Below are 22,880 nucleotides of genomic sequence, written 5' to 3'. Positions count from 1 at the left end.
TAAATATATTAATGTATAGAGAGGGTGCGGTGCAGTGCGGTTTGTGCAGTTTTCTTATTATAAAACTGCAAACCGCACTATACCATGTGGTGCAGTGCGGTGCGGTGTATTGTTACTTGCAGTGCGGTTATGCAATTTGGCGGGCGGTTTTGATGCGGTTTTTGCGATGTGTGTGGTTTATGCAGTTTGATGAACACAACACTATTAATAACAGGATTCACTGTTTAGATTTAAACTTTTTACGTACTAAAATACCCTCACACAAATTCTAAAACTTGCTAAAATACCCCTATCTTTTAGTTAAATAATTTTAAATTAAAAAAACACAAACTGGTTAAAAGAGTAATTTATTTTCTTTTTTATATAACAAAAAAGTAATTTATCGTTCCTAAGTTTTAGGTGTTTTTCTTTATCTTTTCCATTTGGCCTAAAACTTAATATAATATCTTTATCTTATTTTTAAAAATTATTCCACATTACCTTATCTCTTTTGTTAAAAATAACAAAATACACACAGCTATTTATATATCACTTTTAAAGATTTTAACACTAAACCAAAAAAACAAATGAATAAAAAAGAGCATTATTGCACGCACTTCATACTAGCCTCATCACACGTGCTTCTCACATTCGATGAGGCTTTTTTTTATTCTAATTTTAATGTATTTTTTTCAATTTGAATTTATCTATTGTTAGTGAGATTACATAGGAAGAGATTTTTTAAAAACTAAAATTTAGAATTTGAAATGGAGTAAATAGCTAGGTTTAGTGTGTGCTAATTTTTAGGAAAAAAATGTATCAAACGTACATGAGATATATTTAAATAAAGAGTATGCTAATTTTTAGGAAAAATGTTTCACTACTATTTTTTTTTTAATTTTATTGAATTACAATTTTAACCCTATTTTTTATTTTTAAAACATAAGAGATCTATCTGTTAATCTTTGTTTTCTTGGTATTTATTTCATTTTCCCCTAAGACTAGGACTACGACTTGACAGTTGGCCATAATAAGGTTCACAAAAATTAAACAAACTGAACAATTTGGTAGTTATCCAAAAAATAAACCAAATTGGCAATGCCACCCAAAAGGGTCCAAAGCATGAGAAAAGAAACTCAAAGGTAACTGTGTATTTTTCCTTTTTGACAAATCAATCCAAATAATCCATACCAAGTACCAACATCAAGAATATTGATAATAATTTCATTAAATATACTCCTAAAACTCTATGCAATAATTTCAATGACCATTGGTCACAAAAGAAAATAAATCTAAATAAATATAATTACATACCATCAGCTTGTCCCATCAATGGGAATAAAAGTCATAATCACTATAATATACAAAAGAATAAGTCAAGGCTAGTCTAAAATATACATTATCTAAATATCTCCATCACAAAAGTCCAACCTCCATCAGTTGTTAGTCTAACTACTGCTAGCCACAAAACCTATCTCAAAATTATCGTTGCCTACTCTGAAAAAGTTTGTGAAAGAATGGGATAAGACAGAGCCCAGTAAGTAGAATAATTAATGAGGGTGGGGAAAATACAAGCTTCATGATGATGAACAATTTACAAAACATGTTATAATTTAGGAATTTCCATGAAAATCCAGCAAATCCATTTTTCATTGGTAAAATGACAAGAATGATTTAAACAATATAACACAAAGCTTTCTCAAAATATTTCAACATGAAACTACATACTATTTACTGTGAGCTATCAAAAAATCCTTTTACAACCTAAAAATCCAACCTAGGGCCACGTGACAAGTTGCCATAAAGACGTCAGGTATGCCACGAAGACATCAATTACGTCACGAAGACATCAGTTATGCCACTAAGACATCAATTATGCCATAAAGATGTCAACCGCCACAAAAACAGGGTGCCAAGATACCAATGTCATAAAAATTACAGCATCCAACTAGAAAATCATCGAGTTATCACATGTCACACCCCAAGGGTAAAAACATGAAGAGCTCACAGTGTACATGAAATCAAAACACGATTCAATTTCAAGTAGTTTCACAAGAACCTTTGGAATACCCAATATATTCACAAAGTTCTCAAATTTTCCAAAATCGTTTCTTGTCAATAAAATTTTCTATAAATTTCCCAAATATCATAAGTTAAGATAAAATATCTTTAAAATTTGCAAATAATGCAATAAATCCGTAAAATCCATTCCCAAGAGTTTTATAAAAGATGCTTATCTTTTCCATGCTAACACATCATACATTTCTCTATATACATTACCAAATATGATGCACTATTCATAAATAGTCATATATAATAAGGTCACAACACAATACTTTTAAGAAAACATAGTTCCATCACCGCACACCCTTGGTGCGATGGTCACTTCACAAGTATAAGTACTTATGGAGTGTGGGGTGTAAGGGGTAAGGAACGAGGTTTAAGTCTCCAAGAAAGAGCTTCACACATATACACTTAGATAAGGCTAAAGTAGAATTTTTATCTTGTAATAAAATAAATAAATAAATAACATAGTTCCACAAATAATTTTCAAAAATGTGTTTAACCTAAAAATGACGTTCAATCAACATGATTATTTTCCCAAAAAAAAAAAAAAAATCCCATTAAAAGCTACTTACCTTGCAACCAAGTTTAACTCTAAAAGCTCCAAAGGAGATTAATTAGAACCTAAACAATTTCACAATAAGCATAAAAACATAAAAGCTTGAAATTGTATCTAGCTACAAGTTAGGAATTGCCAAATAAGTACTTTGAATAGGCAAGCCTATTATTTAACATCATTTATAATGTATTCCACTCCCATAGTTTCTCAACAGATTAATTCATAAGGCATAGGCTCCAATTTATAAAATTAACTCATTCAAGGTATTATCTCTAACATCAAAACCTCAACACCTTCTAAGCACTTCCCACAAGGTTTACACCACATCAACAAGAGACCCATGATACCAAAAATCATAATATCCTCCAAGACAAATAATTTGAATATTTAACTAGTTTCAAATAATAAATAAAAATTATATTCACCATTTATTTCACATTAAAAAGCCAAAACTTCCAAATCTTCACCACTTAGATAGCCACCATTGTAAAAACTATAAACCCACTTATCAAATAAATCCATCAAGACAAAACCCATACATATAAACACATGAATTCACTTTCGAAGCTCGTAAATCATATAAATATCATTATCAAAGCTTATATTAAAAGAACCTCAAGTAAAAGCATAAAAATCATCAAAAAGATTAGAAATCTTTACCTCAAATAAAATGGATGAAGATGCTTAACGGTTTCTAAAGATTTTCCGGTAATCTTGCTGAAAAAATGATGGTAGAAATGGTGGTATGAAATGGTAACAGTGGGAAAGTGTGAGTCAGTGTTTATGTGAAAAAGAAAAAAACAAAAACCAAAAAAAAAAAAACAAATGAGTAGGGGTGTGCATGAGTCAGGTTAAGGGGATTTTTTTACTCAACCTACTATGGTGGGTTAAAAAAAATTTCAACCCAACCCAACCTATCACATAAGTCCAATCCAACCCACATGGGTTGGGTTAGGTCGGGTTGAACAATTTTTTTTATTACTATTATTATTAAATTGAGTAAAAAAAAATACATCACACTTGCCACCTGAGTTGATAAACAAAATATACATTAATAAACGAACTAATATTCCAACTCAGTTACACATTAATATATGAACTAATATACATTAATATTGGCTTTTATATAGGATAGGAGGAAGAGCTGGATATTTAAAAAAATATTAATTATATTATATATTTTAAATATATATTAAATATATAGGTGGGTCGGGTCAGGTTTGGCAGGTTTGAAATTTTATGACCTGAACCTAAACCCGACCCGTTATCAAAAAAAATTTTGTAACCCAACTCAACCCACCAAACCCTAAAAACCGACCTAACCCAGCGGGTTAGGTTGGATCCAGTTGGTCTTGACAGATTAGTGAGTTGGCTGCACACCCCAACAAATGAGTAAGAATAGGAATGGCTAGTCAAAGAGATAAAATAATAGCATGTGAGATGTGTGGTGAGAGTTAGTGTTGTAGGTGGGACACATGTGGTCCCAAAAATATCTGACCCTTTTTTTCTTTTCTTTTTTTAATTGGCTGAGATGTTAGAGCATCTCCAATAATATCAGCAAACACAAAATACTCTCTATTTTAGAGAGTATAACCACAAAATGCTACTCCAATGGCCTCTTCATACATGAAATTTTTTTTGACTAATGAACAGTAGCTCATCAAGTCTGATGAGCTACTGTTCATCCTTCAAATCCTTTTTTACTATTATAATAATTAGGTGTTGAATAAAAAAAATGTTTGAATATGTATAGTTGTTAAAAAATAAATAAATAATGAATAAAAAAATAATATTTAAATGAGATAGAGAATCTGTTGGAAAGTATATTTGAAAAAGTTTGTAAATAAAAGTAAAAGTCACTGTCCATTCTCCAAACATACAAAAATTTGATGATTCTGCGGGAGATGCTCTTACAATGCCACTCAAATCTTCCTGTTTCACGCTGATCTACCATTTTAATTCAAAATTCTCGTTATATTTTTCCGTCAATTCGTTCTTTCCCTATCAATTACTTCAAGAAAGTCCAAAACTTGTACTCTAAAAACAAAGTAAAAAGTATCCACCAAGAAGATAAGAAACCCAAGAGTCCAATCCAATTCCAACCACCATTCATGGCCTCCTCTATGCTCTACTCTGTCCTTTTCCTCCTCCTTCACCAATCCCTCTTCTCCACAGCCAATCTCTTCCACAAAAAAGGCCTCTTTAGACGAGAGCTAGATTTCTCTGAGTCTCAACACAAACCTCTCAATGACACAACACCAACTCTCTTCTTTGAAGTAACAAAGCCCATCAAACTCCCCAACACAAAGCCTTGTTCTTATCACATCCTCCAACATGACTTTGGCTACACTTATGACAAGCCACCAGTTCTTGCAAACTACACCCCTCCCTCCCACTGCCCATCTCAGAAGTTCTCCAAGATTGTCTTGCAATGGAATGCAACTTGCAAAGGCAGGCAATTTGACAGGATTTTTGGGGTTTGGCTTGGTGGGGCTGAGCTATTTCGTAGCTGCACAGCTGAGCCAAGGGCTACTGGGATTGTTTGGAATGTTGAGAAGGATATTACAAGGTATTATTCATTGCTTATGAAAAATCAAACACTTGCTGTTTATCTTGGTAACCTTATTACTAGTACTTATACTGGTGTGTACCATGTGAATATAACTATTCAGTTTTATCCTGCTGAAAAAAATGGTGTGTCCAAATTGGGTGATTTGGTGTCTAAATACCATTCCCCGGCTAATTTGATCATACCCTTTTCGCAAAACTTACCATTGAATAATGGGTTGTGGTTTGAAATTGAGAACTCCACAGATATTGCACTGAGGGAATTCAAGATTCCACAAAATGCTTATAGAGCTGTGTTGGAGGTCTATGTTTCATTTCATGAGAATGATGAATCTTGGTATTCGAACTTATACAATGAGTACATTGAGGCGAATAATATTACAGGTGTAGCAGGAAATGGACCTTTTAGGGAGGTTGTGGTTTGTCTTGATGGTCAGGTGGTTGGTGCCATTTGGCCTTTTACTGTCATTTTTACTGGAGGGGTTAATCCCCTCTTATGGAGGCCAATTACTGGTATTGGATCATTCGATCTTCCTTCTTATAATATTGAAATCACACCATTTTTGGGCAAGATAATAGATGGAAAGAACCATAAGTTTGGGTTTAGTGTGACGAATGCATTAAATGTTTGGTACATTGATGCAAATTTGCATCTTTGGTTGGACAGCAAGACCACAAAAATTGATGGGAAGATTTTGGAGCACGTTAGCTCGCCTCTTGTTGTTTCTTTGGTATCTGATTTCAAGGGCTTAAATGGAACGTTTTTGAGTAGTGTAAGCAGGTCTGTATCCTCCACTGGATGGGTGATGTCCTCCCATGGGAATATCACTACTAATTGGATTCAAAACTTTAGTTACAATAATTCAATGCTGATAGAAAGCAATGGAGATTTGCAGATTGTGAATCAAACCATCCATTTTAATGACAGTGTTCATGCAAAGTTGCCATCATCTTCTGTGTTCTCAACAGAATCCCACAAAAAATTCGACCTTTATTCATACTACAACGAATTAGATGAAGGAAATGGAACTTCTGTATCGAGTGAAAATGTCACTTTGGGATTTTTTGAAAAGAAGTCTAAGGATGTTGGTTTTGGATTCTCAAAGAGCTCTCTTGAAAATGTGCAGAATGGACAGGGCAATATGGCTGTAAAGAACAACTTGGTGGTAAGTGGATTAGGCAGTACACAACAAGTGTACAAATATGATGGCAGCGATTTTTGTTACTTCAGAAATGTAAGCAGCTCGAATTATACCATCCTTTATGATGAACTGGGAAACATATGTCATAAAGGAACAAGGTCTAATTCTGGTTTTAGGTTAGGCAATATGCAGACTTTCCCTGCTTGAAGGGCTTTTCTAGCACCCAGTTTACTTCATAACAGTAAAGAAGTTTAGATTTTTTGTTTTGTTTTTCCAATAGATCATGAACACTCTCTTAATTAATCCATTCAAATAATTAAAAAATTTGTAGGCCGAAACAGGGTCGTCGAAAATGAATCAGGTTTGCATAAGCAGTATCCCTCATTATAATGGGAGGTTCTGATGAAAGTGGTGATCTTTTTGTGTTTTGTAAAACGAAGTTGCAAAATGAAATTCTTTGTTGATACCTCTTGAAATTCTTTGTATCTTAATGCTAATGAAGTTATTTTCAATTATAAATACAAACTTATTGTCAAGGACTGAGAAAAAAGTTATTGAAGTTATATATATATATATATATATATCATTTTTTTTTCTTTTTTCCTTTTTTTTTTCTTTTTTTTAATTTGTAGGCTGAAATTCTCCTAAGTTTTGGTGTCTCCTCCCTTGCTTTCAAAGAAAAAAAAAATCAATTCTCATTTTTACCTTTTAATGTTTAGTAATTTGGATTTTTCATAACTATTGAATTGAGGTTACCACTTAAATATGCTTTCAATTATTGTTTTGAATTGATAAATTCAAGGTTTTTTCATTTAAATATGCAGTGAAATTACTTGAATAAGTAATGCATCACACAAGCATAATACTAGGGTCTATGTGTGTGTGTATATATAGAACAAACTCTTCTAAAAAACTTATGTGACAAAATATTACGAGCTTAAAGATAGATGACAATGAATGTGCCTTGTAAGACTTGCCTTGTTTACCATGTTTCTTGTTTTAGCAAAAGAGATTTGTCTTGTAATCTTTATTTCTAGGTACTTCATTTTCCCCTAAGACTAGGACTTGACAGCTGTCCATACCGAGGTTAACAAAACAAAACGACCAATTTGGTAAAGCCACTCAAGCCTTCCCATATTGTTGGCATTTTGCACTCTATTTTCACTTTTCAATTCAAAATTCTCGTTATCTTTTTCTGTCTAATATTTCTTCTTTCCTGATCAATTATTTCTCAAGAAACTCCAAAACTAACTTTTTTTATACTCAAAGAAAGTAAAAAGTTTCCATCAAGAAGAAAGAGTTAAGAAAGAAAAGAAAACCCAACAGTTTCAATCCAATTCCAACCACCACTCATGGCCTCCTCTATGCTCTACCCTCTCCTTCTCCTCCTCTTCCTTCACAATCCCCTCTTCTCCACAGCCAATATCTTCCACAAAAAAAGCCCCTTTAGACATCAGCTAGATCTCTCTGAGTCCCAAAATAAACCTCTCAATGACACCCCACCAACTCTCTTCTTTGAAGTAACAAAACCCATCAAACTCCCCAAGACAAAGCCTTGCTCTTATCACATACTTCAACATGACTTTGGCTACACTTATGGCAGCCCTCCAGTTCTTGCAAACTACACACCTCCCTCACATTGCCCATCTCAGAAGTTTTCCAAGATTGTTTTCCAATGGCATGCAACTTGTAAAGGCAGGCAATTTGACCGGATTTTTGGGGTTTGGCTTGGTGGGGTTGAGCTATTTCGTAGCTGCACAGCTGAGCCAAGGGCTACTGGGATTGTTTGGAGTGTCGAGAAGGACATTACAAGGTATTATTCATTGCTCATGAAGAATCAAACACTTGCTGTTTATCTTGGTAACCTTATTACTAGTACTTATACTGGTGTGTATCATGTGAATATAACCATTCAGTTTTATCCTGCTAAAGAAAATGACGTGTCCAAGTTGGGTGCTTTGGTGTCTACACATCATTCCCCGGCTGATTTGATCATGCCCTTTTCACGGAACTTGCCATTGAATGATGGTTTGTGGTTTAAAATTGAGAATTCCACTGATATTGCATTGAGTGAATTCAAGATACCACAAAATGCTTATAGAGCTGTGTTAGAGGTGTATGTTTCTTTTCATGAAAATGATGAATTTTGGTATTCGAATTTGTACAATGAGTACATTGAGGCAAATAATCTTACAGGTGCAGCCGGAAATGGACCTTTTAGGGAGGTTTTGGTTAGTCTTGATGGTGAGGAGGTTGGTGCGGTTTGGCCATTTACTGTCATTTACACTGGAGGGATTAATCCCCTCTTATGGAGGCCCATTACTGCTATCGGATCTTATGATCTCCCTTCTTATAATATTGAGATCACACCATTTTTAGGGAAGATACTTGATGGAAAGAGCCATAAGTTTGGTTTTAGTGTGACGAATGCCTTGAATGTTTGGTACATTGATGCAAATTTGCATCTTTGGTTGGACAGCAAGAGCACAAAAATCCAAGGGAAGCTTGTTGAGCACTTTAGCTCGCCTCTTGCTGTTTCATTGGTATCTGATTTTAGGGGCTTAAATGGAACGTTTTTTAATACTGTAAGCAGGTCCATATCCTCAACTGGATGGGTGAAGTCCTCCCATGGGATTATCACGACAAATTGGATTCAAAACTTTAGTTACAAAAATTCAATGCTGATGGGAAGAAATGGGGATTTGCAGATTGTGAATCAAATCATCCATTTCAATGACACTGTTCACGCAAGGCCATCATCTTCTGTTTTCTCAACAGAATCCCACAAAACATTCGACCTTTATTTATACTATAACGAATTGGATTATGGAAATGGAACTTCTGTAAGTAGTGAAAATTTCACTTTGGGATTTTTTGAGAATAGGTCTAAGGATGTTGGTTTTGGATTCTCAAAGGGCTCTCTCAGTAATGTGCAGAATGGACAGGGTTATTTGGTTGCAAGCAACAACTCGTTGGTCAGTGGATTGGGCAGTACACAACAAGTATACAAATATGATGGCAGCGATTTATGTTACTTCAGAAATGTAAGCAGCTTGAATTATACCATCCTTTACGATGATGTGGGAAACACATGCCATAAAGGAAGAAAGTCTCATTCTGCATTGGGTTAAGCAGAATGCATCGTTATCCCAGCTCGAAATGCTTTTCTAGCACCCAGTTTACTTCATAACAGTGAAAAGTTTAAATTGTTCTTTTTATTTATCCAATAGATGGTGAAGACTCTCTTCATTAATCCATCTTCAATTAATCAGAAATTTTTAGGTGGAAATTTGCATATCCAGCGTCCCTCATTATATTGGGAGGTGATGATGAAAGTGCTGATCTTTTTGTGTTTTGTAAAAAAGACTTTCAAAATGAAATTCCTCGTTAATCCATCTTGAAATAATCAGGTTTGCATAACATGTAAAATGAAAATCCTTGATTCACACGATTACATGATTTTTATGAGGCAATTCGTATGCAATGTCATGTTGTTCATACAATGTTCTTGAGATGCTCACATGCTAGATCATATGATACAGAAATGCAATGAATCATGTTTTGAATCATATGATAATCTTGTTCATATTTGTTCCTTGAAATCTTAAATTTGACATATTGTTCGTTTGAGTGATATGACATGACGTTAGCTACAATAGTGTAGAAGACCGGTCAAGCATGCCAAGTAAGTGTTTAATAAACTCTTACCTTGCAATTTAGTCTCCAAACTTAGATTAAAGATTTATAAATTAGCCTTTTATCCAATATAATTTATATTTTATAGAATGTAAATAGGATTAAAGTCATGTAATTCTTAGATTGTACCTAGGACCAAGACCTTATAAAGTTATTTTCCATTTGTTGTAAACTTTTTATCTTTAAAATGAGGCAATTTTCTTTATGATTTTCTTATTTTTCCAAGTTAAAAAAAAAAATAAGTGGGGCTCCATATAAAACCCTGATCTTAGGGAACATATGTTCAGTTGAAAACTCACAATCAAGAGTAATGAGGGAAATTTGGAAAAGATATTGGTCTCTAATGTCCCCCAAAAAGTGCAAAATTTTTGTGTCCCCCAAAAACGTTCAAAGTTTTGTCCCCGCAGGAAAAAAAAATGGTGTTAAATATCCTATGGGATTCCACTTTCCCATGAAATGTATGGGCTCTTGTCAAAGCTCAACTACTGAAACGTGCATCATGAGCGCAAGATCATCCTGCTTTGGCACGAGAAATGTTTGAGAAAATGGCAATGCAGCAGTTGGAGCTATGAGCCGTCATTGCATGGTTTGTGGTTTTCGCGGAATTCGTATTATCTTGGTGGCTAAGAGGTTGTTCAATTGTAGAGCCTTTTTCAACCATTAATAAGCTGTAAGATATTATAGGAGGTTCAGATCAAAGAGAAGAGAGGGTAGGCCTCAAACTCTAGCCATTTTCATTCTCATTCTGCTTAATTTGGTTCAAGAGAAAGTGGAGGAAAATATAAGACAAGTAGGAGTTTTCAAACTCTTAAAATAATTTGCTCCTCTTTATCTTTTAATATAAAAAATAAAAAATAAAACAATTGGCTTTTTTTGGACCGATTAATAGATTAATTAAATGAGTTGGGTGGATAATAGGTATTTAATTTATATTTATACAGGTTATAAATGAGTATTTGGATAATAATAATGTACCCAACTCATTATGACCCGACCCAAAATAAACACAACTTGCCCGATTGCCACCCCTATTTGTGTAGGGGCCTATTTGCCTTTTGTCAGTCATGGATTGAGGTGTTGTCTTGAATCTATATGTGCTGTTTCCCCATCAAGCCGAAAGGCTTGAGCCTTTGTTTAATTAGATTTCCATCTTTTCAGTAAAAAAAAAAATTTCCAAAAAAATTAAAAATTAGCAAGCAATTTACATCTTGAAACTACAGCAGAGCATGATGACTGATAAGGTTGTCACCCGATGACCACGTCAATTAACAACCCCAGGAAAGAAAGGTCATTTTCTATCAGACATTACACAGTAATTAATATATGCTAACTCCCACCAGTATCCGCACTCTCTATTAGCATCTTTATAAAATTAAAAAAAGAAAGGAAATATTAGCCAACACAGAGCAGAGTGCAACACAAATTTAAATCCAGCGAGTACAACAGGTATTATGACATATGTATATACAGGATGAACCAACACAGAGCAGAGTGCAACACAAATACGTATGAACAAGATGAACAAACACACATAGCAGCACAAAACGTGTGCATAAAAATTACTTTATTTTATACTAAACAGCAATAACAACATGACCTCATGGGGCCAATTTAACCACCATCTTAAAAACAGCATGAAAATATTAAACAAATCATATAGAATAACATAGCAAGTTTGAATCTTATAAGAAGCCATCGAACAATAGCCAAGAAAAACAAATCATGACCACGAAACTTCACAGAATGACTCATAACCACAGAAATCGAAATAACTACACCACAAGCTACCTCAGAAACCACCACGGAGGCGAAGGACAAGGTGAAGAGTTGACTCCTTTTGGATATTATAATCTGCAAGAGTCCTGCCATCCTCCAACTGCTTACCGGCAAAAATCAGCCTCTGCTGGTCAGGTGGAATACCCTCTTTGTCCTGAATCTTAGCTTTCACATTGTCAATGGTATCAGAACTTTCCACCTCCAGAGTTATGGTTTTACCAGTCAATGTCTTCACAAAAATCTGCATCCCACCACGCAAACGAAGCACCAAGTGAAGGGTCGATTCCTTTTGGATATTATAATCAGCAAGAGTGCGCCCATCTTCCAGCTGCTTGCCAGCAAATATCAGCCTCTGCTGGTCTGGAGGGATCCCCTCTTTGTCTTGTATCTTTGCCTTGACATTATCAATAGTATCAGAACTTTCAACTTCCAATGTTATAGTTTTTCCAGTCAAGGTCTTCACAAAAATTTGCATTCCACCACGAAGACGGAGCACCAAATGGAGGGTGGACTCCTTCTGGATGTTATAGTCAGCAAGAGTACGACCATCTTCGAGTTGCTTGCCTGCAAAGATCAACCTCTGTTGGTCTGGTGGGATACCCTCCTTGTCCTGGATCTTTGCCTTGACATTGTCAATGGTATCCGAGCTTTCCACCTCCAATGTTATTGTTTTACCTGTCAAAGTCTTAACAAAAATTTGCATACCACCACGGAGACGAAGCACCAAGTGGAGGGTGGACTCCTTTTGGATGTTATAGTCTGCAAGGGTACGACCATCTTCAAGCTGCTTGCCAGCAAAAATCAACCTCTGCTGGTCTGGTGGGATACCTTCTTTGTCTTGTATTTTTGCCTTGACATTATCAATGGTATCTGAGCTTTCCACCTCCAAGGTGATGGTTTTTCCAGTCAGGGTCTTGACAAATATCTGCATCCCACCACGGAGACGAAGCACCAAGTGGAGGGTGGACTCTTTCTGGATATTGTAGTCGGCAAGAGTTCGACCATCTTCCAATTGTTTACCAGCGAAAATGAGCCTTTGCTGATCTGGTGGGATTCCTTCCTTGTCCTGGATTTTTGCTTTCACATTGTCAATAGTATCGGAGTTTTCAACCTCAAGGGTGATGGTCTTTCCAGTGAGAGTTTTCACAAAGATCTGCATCTGCTGGATTGAATGATCCCACAAAATTTTAAAATAAAATAAATTAGAAAATCATTGAAACCATATTTCAAATCGAAACGCCACAATCTTCCACATGCTTATATTTTCAAAAAAAAATAAAAATCATCCATCAGATGTTATTGTTAGTTAATATATTTTCAAATTCTGAGTAAATTATACAAATAAAATAAAGATAGTCAAACATATATGTTATGGATAAAACTTAAGAACATTACCTTAAGTCCAATACATTAGGTTCTCCAATTGAATTCAAACACTTGCTTGTTTTGAATTCAATTTTTCTTGGCAAAGATAACACTCTTCTTATCTAATTGGTAAATACAAACAAGTGTATGAATACCCAAAATTGTATTGCACTTAAAGTACAGTACCTAAATTTTACTCATACGTCAGCTGAATCTATAATACAACTAGACCATAATTAAATCAAAATCAACGTCTCAATTTAAATCGATTTGGAATTTATAAACAACTGTTTGTTTAACCAATACACTCCCTAATGATTGTAAGATTGAAGCCCTTAGGAAAAACAAACAAACAAACCAAACCCATCAAAAATACCCACGTCTATATCCCATATAATACACAAAAAGAATAAAGAAACAAAATTTAACAAGAAAAAAAAATTATATATATATATATATATATACTGCAAACCCTAATCGAATTCTTTGGATCTTACAACAAAAAATTGGTATTCATCAATCAAGTACAGAAACACAAGATCAAGAAGAACAAATCGTATTGCAATCAACTGGAAAATCGGAAAGATCTAACAAAATTCAATCAGCCAAAAGGAGCATAACTCTAATCGAAATTTTACCCAAATTTAAAATTTGGGATATGAATCATCAAGTAATTTACACATCGATACGGGTTTTACAAATATCAATATCATAAATTTTTCTTTAAATTTTTTATTTAATAAATTAAAATTGAAAACTGAAATTAAAGAATATAAGAGAAAGGATTTTACCTTGAGAGAGAGAGAGAGATTGGGAAGAGAATTTTCTGAAAGTGAGAAAATGTAGGGCCAAAGGATTGGGAGTGGCAGTATTTATAGAATTATAACTGGGGATTTTGCCGACTTTAGTCACCAATGGGATTGTGACACGTTTTAATTAGTAATAAAATTTTAGTTAGAGTATAATTTTTAATTTTTCAAACTTAGATTATAGAGTTTAGTTAAATTAAATTGGTTTGGCTTTCTTTCTTTCTTTCTTTTTTTCTTTTTTTTCTTTTTTTTTTTTGAGAATCCAAACCAAAATGGCTCAACTAAGGGTCTGTTTGGACATCGCTTATTTTGTTGAAACTAAAAACTTATTACTAAAAGTATTGTAGATAAAAGTAAAAGTTAATTAAAATAGTACAATGGAGCCTATAATCAAAAAATTTAGTAAGGCCCATAAACAATGACAAAAAGAAACTGAATAATAAAATAATTTTCATTTTTAAGTGATTTCCAAACAGAGGCTACCATTACTTAAGGAACATCAAACAAAAGAAGATTAGAAATATCCTCTTGCACATCTTCTAACCAAACAGCTAAACTCAAACTCTCTTTAGCTTTTTTTAGTTAGTGCATCAGCAACTACATTACAGTGGCGTTTCACATGACAAAACCGAATAAAATTAACATCAACAACTAATATCCTGATGTTAGCGATAATGTTGCCATACTCCAGAGAGTTCGAACTTCCTTGAGTGATGGCTCATGGCTTGGATGACCACAGCAGAATCTCCTTCGAAAACCACCTCTCTGAGACTAATTTCTTCTAACAACAAGAACTCCTAAAGCAGCGAACCGGCTCTTGGGTTGATGCTGTCCACTAGCAGAGTCGGGTGGCCAAACTTTAGAGCGTTGTGACGATTTCAAACAGCCCGGGCCACCAACCCACCATGATGAATATCTCCTTCCTGAAATCCTCTTGTACCTGCAGAAAACAATCCAATAAGTAGGGCATTAAGGTGGTTGGATCGGATAACCCTACTTTACATGGGTAAGTAGCAATCAAAAACGGGTTTGGCTTACCTTCAATGTTTTTTTAATTGAAATCTCATTTTATTTTAATGAAAAATATTGCATCACTTGCTAATTAAATAAAATGTATAAATTAAAACTCATTATCATATCATTCTTTCTTAAAGAAAATTATTGAATACTCTATGAATACCATAAATGAGTACTCTCTCTTACATGAATTGTGGGTTTAACCATGAATTACTCTTATCTAAGCCAAACCCAAATCAAACAACCCTAAATAATTAAAAGATTGTTCACTAACAAATGTTTTAGGGCATCTTTTAACTTTTTCATTAAAATATATATATGCCAAGAGTTTTGTAATTTTAATAGGAGCAGCTTATGTGATTATAATATGCACAATTCAAATCACTCATCTCTAGTTGTAGTTATCAAATTATCAGAAAAGATAAATATTATCAAAATAATTTTAAAAAATAATTAATTAATATATATAATAAGTATAAGTTTATATTCATTATTTCATTTGGATATTTTTGTGGTTGCATCAAATTGAAATAATCTTTTAGATACAAACAACCATTTTAATATTCTTAGCTTAATTGTTGGTATCAATTTTTCTTTCTTGCTTTCTTTCTTTTCTTTTTTCTTTTTCAGTTAAAATTTACTAAAATCCTTGAAGTGGTTTGCTAATAATTAGTAATATTGTTTCAAATGATATTAATAATAAATATTTACATAATTAAGGACTCTAATATGATTTTATTACATTTAATCGATTATGTCCTACCAAATAGATTGATTTCAGTACAAACTAGCCTGACCAATTTGCTATTGTCTTTTTTTATCAATAAAAACATGTGTTTTTGGAAATTGCAATAAATATCTAATTCCATGGTAAATGAGAATGTTGATGTGTGGGTTTTCAGTTAGCTCAATGGGTAAAGTCTCTGATAATTAAATAAAAAATTTGTAGTTCAATCTCTACCTATACCAAAAACTGATTGATATTTTGGTCTGATGGAAAAGAATTATCATCAAGAGCGGACATTATAGGTCGAAACTTGAACTCTCTTTTTTTCTTTTTTCTTTTTCTTTTTTTAATGTCAATGCGACTAATGGTAATACTAAGGGCATGTTTGGTAGACTGTAATAGGCGTTGTAATGTAATAGTTATTCATATGGTTTAGTTATTCTTTAGTTTGGTTATGTTTTTATTACAAGAAATAGTCATTCCTTATGAATAGCTATTCTACAAAATGAGGAATAAATATTCCTCTTTAAAAGGTGGTATTAGTTATTCCTTAGTAAGTGCAATAAGTTCAAATTTTAATATATTTCCAAATAAACAAATTTTCCATATACATCTAACAATTATAAAAATAAAAAATAAAAAATAATAACAAATAACAAATATCTCTCTTAAATTTAAAAATAACAATTTTTAAGGAGATATAATTGTATAAGTAAGATATTTCCTAAAATAAATGTTAAGTTTCATTCTAATGTTATAATTCACAGTCAAACTAATGAATATGTTTAGTTATTACATTACAACACATTTTATTACTAGTAATAAAGATTACAATTTTTGTTGTAATCTCCATTCAGTATACCAAACGTACCCTAAGATATTATTGTTTTGCCACATGACTTACCAACTGTCCCAAATTTTTAAAAAAGAAATGTATTTTAATTTAATGACTCAATTATATTTACAGTATTGCTTTTATTCAACCTATGTCGAAGTCGTGAGTTTTAGTTAGTATCTTAATTCTCTTGAATTATGAAATAGTAGTTAAAATTAATCAAAACTTGAGAAACAAATTTTTGTAAATTTAAATAAAAAACCACAATAAAACTCTAAAACAAAAACTAAACTAACACATTTGAAACCTTACAAATCATTTTAACACATAGGGTAAATGTTAAGGACCAAAATAATGAATAATGCTTAAACCAAAGTCACATTATATACAAATATTGAAAAAATGCAATCATAGTGAATTCGTGTGTACAAGACTACAAGTGAATATGTGACTTCCAGTTAGCTTGACAAGTAAAATATCTAATAGTTGAATAAGAGATTTGGGGTTCAATCCTCAATCCTCGCCTACACACGAAAAATTTATTAATGTCTTAGTCTGATAGCTATCATTAGAAGCAAACATCATAAGTTGAAATTCTCTCATAAAAATAAATAAATAAATAAACTATAAGTGAATATAATATTGACAAAATTATAAATATACATACCATAATATGAATTTTTATTTGTTTAATAATATTATTCCTGTGCGATGTACAATTTGATGAAGATTCATATGTAAGCTACTTTAAAAAAAAAAAATTAAATAAAGGTAATAATAAATCCTAAAATAAGTAAGTAATTTTAATAAATAAAATTACTTTAAGTTTCGATATTTGGACATTATCAGTGTTTATCTATTTTTATATTTTAAAATTCTCTTTGTACTTTGTGTTAATTTATTAATATGAGATATGGAATGAGTTTGATCATTCCTATTTGGGTTATGCCATAGCCAACACAAATAATACTATACAAAATAGTTCCTAAATACATTTTTTTTTTCCTATTGATAGTCTAAAAAAAAAAAAAAAACCAACACACTCAAAAATTTAATATAATAATCAAAACCCAAAATTAAAACATACACAAAAGAGTTCAAAAATTGAGAATATAAAAAAAAATTAAAAATTTATATAAGAGAATCATGAACTTAAATGGGTGCTTATTGTTTTGCTTCTTTATAGTAAACTTCCTTTAGTATAATATTCTTCACGCAAATTTAGAAATAAAGAACAATAAGTAAGATGGATTTATTAAATTAAAACAATAAGCATTATGAACAATAAGCGTAAGTTGCAACTTGGGAAAAACAAGTGAAAAAAATACAAAAACATGGGGTGTAATATGTGGAATTTAATTTTATGGATGACTTTATTGGTTATGAGTGATTATATCAAAAATTCATGAATTAATACATACATACATACATACATATATATATATATATATGTTCTGAAAATTTTGATAATAGACTATTATTTGGAGTAGAATTTAAATTTCAAAACTTAAGATCCATTCGGAACAACTTATTTAGCTGAAACTATTTTTTATTTTATTTTTTTTTTTTTGCTGAAAGTGTAGAAAAAATGTTAAAAAAATAAGCTGAATAGTATAGTAGGACCTATGAATAGTATCAAAAAGTGCAGTGGAACCCATAAATAGTATTAAAAAGTGTAGTGAGACAACTGAAAAATTCAGCTCATCCCAAACACACACTTAAATGATAAACTTTTATCTAAATTAAATTATTGTTAAATATTATCCCTCAGTCAAAAGTCTTTTAACTTAATATCCTAATAAAATATTAATTTAATAAGATGCAACTTGTGGGAAAAAAAAATGTGAGTGGTGTGATATTTAAGTTTAGAAAATTTTGATAGTAGACTTTTAGTTTTATTTAAATTAAACCGTTGTTAAATATTATCTATTAATTTGAGGAAATATATCATAACAAATAATATAGAACGATTTACTAATTAATTATTCTTAAAATGTTGATAACAGACTTTTAGTTAGAGTAGACATCAAAATGTTTTTTTTTTTTTTTTTAAGAAAGAAAATGTAGGTTTTCTTTGGGATTTAAGTTTAGAATTTTTTATAATAGAGTTTTAGTTTGAATAGAATTTAAATTTGTTGAAGTTTAAAGATAAGTTTTATCTAAATTAAAAAAAATTGCTAAATATTATCCTTTAATTTGAGGAATTATATTACAACAAATAAATAAAATTAATTTATTAATTAGTTGTTCTTAAAATCTATACTATATATAAGATGATTCTCCTCTTTCAACTAGATTTTTATGTGGTTCAAAAATACCCTCATTAATGAAGAGTAATTTCATTTAGAAATAGGGTCATAAATGTCAAATAACAAATTTCATTTTGAATTCAAAAAAAGAATTTCTAAAATTTAGGATTTTTTTCTTTCACGTTTAAAAAAGAAATTACAACTGTGTGGAGATTTTTCCGCACAAGCTGTTTGTCCGCTTTGGGGAGCCAAGCCCGCACGGTTTTGTCACGAAGGGGTGGGTGCGGAGTAGTGGTACACCATGCCTTTGCCCAAGAGCTTATAAGGCATGCATGGGGCGCTCACTTAGGCGATGTGGGACTGAGGACATAGCAAGGCTAATCCTTAGCTCCCACCCCTTCGTGACAAAACCGTGTGGACTTGGCTCCCCAAAGCGGACAAACAACTTGTGCGGAAAAATCCCCACACAACAGCTATTGCTTGTTTCTAAAATTTATCCTTTTTAAAAAAAAAAAATATATATATATATATATATATTTATATATTTCTAAATCATAATAGATGCAAATTATTAATTTTTACCAAAAAAAAAAAAAAAAAAAAGTCTCTAAGCACATGCTGAGCACCTTCTCAAAGGATAGTATTAATAATAGAGTTTTAGTTAGAGTAGAAGTCAAAGCATGGTTTTTTTTTTTTTTTTTTAAAGAAAAAATGTAGGTAGTTGTTTGGAATTAAATTTATAATTTTTTACAATAGATTTTTAGCTTAAATAGAATTTAAATTTTTTGAAATCATATACTATACAATAAAAGTGGGGCTTAGACATCGTGATTGTGTCAAGTGGCTTTACCATATTGTAATTTTGTTTTTAGATTTTTAAATTTTTATATATTTAGAAAGAAAACATGGTTTTTATCTAGGATTTAAGTTTAGAATTTTTACTAATAGACTTTTAATTTGAATGTAATTTAAAATTGCTGAAGTTTAATAATATGTTTGATTTAAATTAAAAAATTGCTAAATATTATCCCTTAATTTGAGGAATTATATCATAAAATAATATACAATTAAATTATTAATTATTTGTTCTTAAAATATTAATAATTGATTTTTAGTTGGAATAGAAATCAAAACGTGGTTTTTTTTTTTAAAGAAAGAAAAATGTTCGTTGTTGTTTGAGATTAAAGTTTAGAATTTTTTATAATACACTTTTAGTTTGAATAGAATTTAAATTTGTAGAAGTTTAAATAATAAATTTTTACCTAAATTAAATAATAAATTTTTACCTAAATTAAATAATTGTTAAATATATCCCTTAATTTGAGGAAATATAACCTAACAAATAATATAAAATTAATTTATTAATTAATGAGAGTAGTCACTTAACACAATTATAACTTCCTTCTCAAAAAAGAAAAAAGAAAAAATCATAACTTTAAATTTGAGAAAATATAAAATAACAACTTTATTTAGTATATAATTTAATTTTTAGAAAGAGTAATTATGCATTCTTTATTTTATTTTATTTTTTTAAATCATAAATCGGTAAATTCTAATGAATGTACCTCGAAAGACATGCCTTGTTTACTGACCAGCAATCACTATGGAAGAGATCTGTCTTGTAATCTTTGTTTTCTAGTTATTCTGTATTTCACTTTCGCCTAGGACTATTCTGTATTTAACCTTCCCCTAGGACTAAGTTAACAAAGCAGACGGACCAAACCCCAAGCCTTCCCATTTTGCACCAGAGTTTTACTTTCCAATTCAAAATTCTCGTTCTCTTTTTCCTTCTTTCCCGATCAATTATTTTACAAGAAAAGTCCAAAACTTTCCAACTCTTTTTTGTACTCCTCCAAACAAAGTAAAGTTAAAGTCTCCACCAAGAGGAGAGAGAATTAACAAACAAAAGAAAACACAACAGATTCAATCTAATTCTAACTACCATTCATGGCCTCCTCTGTGCTTTACTCTCTCCTTCTCCTCCTCTTCCTTCACAACCCCCTCTTCTCCACAGCCAATCTTTTCCACAAGAAAAGCCTCTTTAGAGAAGAGCTAGATCTCTCTGAGTCCCAACAACAACCTCTCAATGACACCCCACCAACTCTCTTCTTTGAAGTAACAAAACCCATCAAACTTCCCAACACAAAGCCTTGCTCTTATCACATACTTCAACATGACTTTGGCTACACTTATGGCAGCCCTCCAGTTCTTGCAAACTACACACCTCCCTCACACTGCCCATCTCAGAAGTTTTCCAAGATCGTCTTCCAATGGAATGCTACTTGCAAAGGCAGGCAGTATGACCGGATTTTTGGGGTTTGGCTTGGTGGGGCTGAACTATTTCGTAGCTGCACAGCTGAGCCAAGGGCTACGGGGATTGTTTGGAGTGTTGAGAAGGACATTACAAGGTATTATTCTTTGCTCATGAAGAATCAAACACTTGCTGTTTATCTTGGTAATCTTGTTACTAAAACTTATACTGGAGTGTACCATGTGAATATAACTATTCAGTTTTATCCTGCTGAAGAAAATGATGTGTCAAAGTTGGGTGCTTTAGTGTCTAAATACCATACCCCGGCTGATTTAATCATACCCTTTTCGCGGAACCTTCCGTTGAATGATGGGTTGTGGTTTGAAATTGAGAGTTCCACTGATATTGCATTGAGTGAATTCAAGATTCCACAAAATGCTTATAGAGCTGTGTTGGAGGTGTATGTTTCATTTCATGAGAATGATGAATTTTGGTATTCGAATTTTTACAATGAGTACATTGAGGCAAACAATCTTACGGGTGCAGCCGGAAATGGGCCTTTTAGGGAGGTTTTAGTTAGTCTTGATGATCAGGTGGTCGGTGCAATTTGGCCGTTTACTGTCATTTTTACTGGAGGGATTAATCCCCTCTTATGGAGGCCCATTACTGGTATAGGGTCATTTGATCTCCCTTCTTATAATATTGAGATTACACCATTTTTAGGGAATATAGTTGATGGAAAGAGCCATAAGTTTGGGTTTAGTGTGACGAATGCCTTGAATGTTTGGTACATTGATGCAAACTTGCATCTTTGGTTGGACAGCAAGAGCACAGAAATTGAAGCAAGGCTTTTGGAGCATGTTAGCTCACCTCTTGTTGTTTCTTTAGTATCTGACTTTAAGGGTTTAAATGGAACGTTTTTGAATAGTGTAACCAGGTCCATATCCTCGACTGGATGGGTGAAGTCCTCCCATGGGAATATCACAACAAATTGGATTCAAAACTTTAGGTACAATAATTCAATGCTGATAGAAAGTGATGGGGATTTGCAGATTGTGAATCAAATAATCCATTTCAATGACAGTGTTCGTGCAAAGGTGCCATCATCTTCCGTTTACTCAACAGAATCCCACAAAAAATTTGACCTTTATTTATACTACAATGAATTGGATGACGGAAATGGAACTTCTGTATCTCTTGAAAATGTCACTTTGGGATTTTTTGAGAAGAAGTCTAAGGATGTTGGTTTTGGATTCTCAGAGGGCTCTCTCAGAAATGTGCAGAATGGACAGGGCTATATGGCTGTAAAGAACAACTTGGTGGTCAGTGGATTGGGCAGTACACAACAAGTGTACAAATATGATGGCGATTTATGTTACTTCAGAAATGTAAGCAGCTCGAATTATACCATCCTTTACGATCAAGTAGGATACAAATGCCATAGAGGAACAAGGTCTCATTTTGGTTTTGGGTTAAGCAGCAAGCAGTCTTTCCCTGCTCAAAGGGCTTTCCTAGCACCCAGTTTACTGCATAACGGTAAAGATATTTAGGTTGTTGTCTTGGTTGATTCTTCAACTGCTTCATAAAAGGACTCCTTTTATATGATATTCCACAGAATTCCTGCAAATGGTACCCAAAAAAAAAAAAAAAAAGTAAGCATTTTGTAGTCCATTGTCATTATGCTGACAGATTCCTTCTGTGGATATTCTTGTCTATTATTAAATTATGTGCACTAAATGTGATTTTGGTTTTGTTTTTTCAATAGATGTTGAGCATTCTCTTCATTAATCTATCTTCAAATAATTATATATGTATTATGTGGAACTGGGTCCTTGGAAATGAA

At 32.4% G+C, this 22,880-nt stretch overlaps 2 protein-coding genes across 4 annotated transcripts; one reads left to right on the top strand and one right to left on the bottom strand.

Moving 5' to 3' along the window:
• The first annotated feature begins 4,650 nt into the window (after positions 1 to 4,650).
• LOC126720565 (peptide-N4-(N-acetyl-beta-glucosaminyl)asparagine amidase A) lies at positions 4,651 to 22,821 on the top strand. 3 transcript variants are annotated; one of them, XM_050423162.1, is made up of 2 exons: positions 4,651 to 4,987; positions 21,011 to 22,821. In XM_050423162.1, exons 1-2 carry the CDS (start codon positions 4,714 to 4,716, stop codon positions 22,585 to 22,587), a joined length of 1,851 nt encoding a protein of 616 aa, XP_050279119.1. In that variant the 5' UTR covers positions 4,651 to 4,713; the 3' UTR covers positions 22,588 to 22,821. The 3 variants fall into 3 exon arrangements, with proteins under 3 accessions (XP_050279119.1, XP_050279118.1, XP_050279117.1); XM_050423161.1 differs by lacking the exon at positions 4,651 to 4,987 and adding an exon at positions 7,560 to 7,941; XM_050423160.1 differs by lacking the exon at positions 4,651 to 4,987 and having other exon boundaries at positions 20,583 to 22,821.
• On the bottom strand, positions 11,541 to 13,986 carry LOC126720566 (polyubiquitin-like). Its single transcript, XM_050423163.1, has 2 exons — positions 13,941 to 13,986; positions 11,541 to 12,946 (listed from the first exon to the last, which is right to left on the bottom strand). The coding sequence occupies exon 2, from the start codon at positions 12,941 to 12,943 to the stop codon at positions 11,798 to 11,800; it is 1,146 nt and encodes a 381-aa protein (XP_050279120.1). The 5' UTR covers positions 12,944 to 12,946; positions 13,941 to 13,986; the 3' UTR covers positions 11,541 to 11,797.
• Positions 22,822 to 22,880: the final 59 nt, after the last annotated feature.

Source organism: Quercus robur, chromosome 4 (assembly GCF_932294415.1).
Source record: "Quercus robur chromosome 4, dhQueRobu3.1, whole genome shotgun sequence".
NCBI lineage: Eukaryota > Viridiplantae > Streptophyta > Magnoliopsida > Fagales > Fagaceae > Quercus > Quercus robur.
This window is presented reverse-complemented; position numbering and strand designations above follow the sequence as displayed.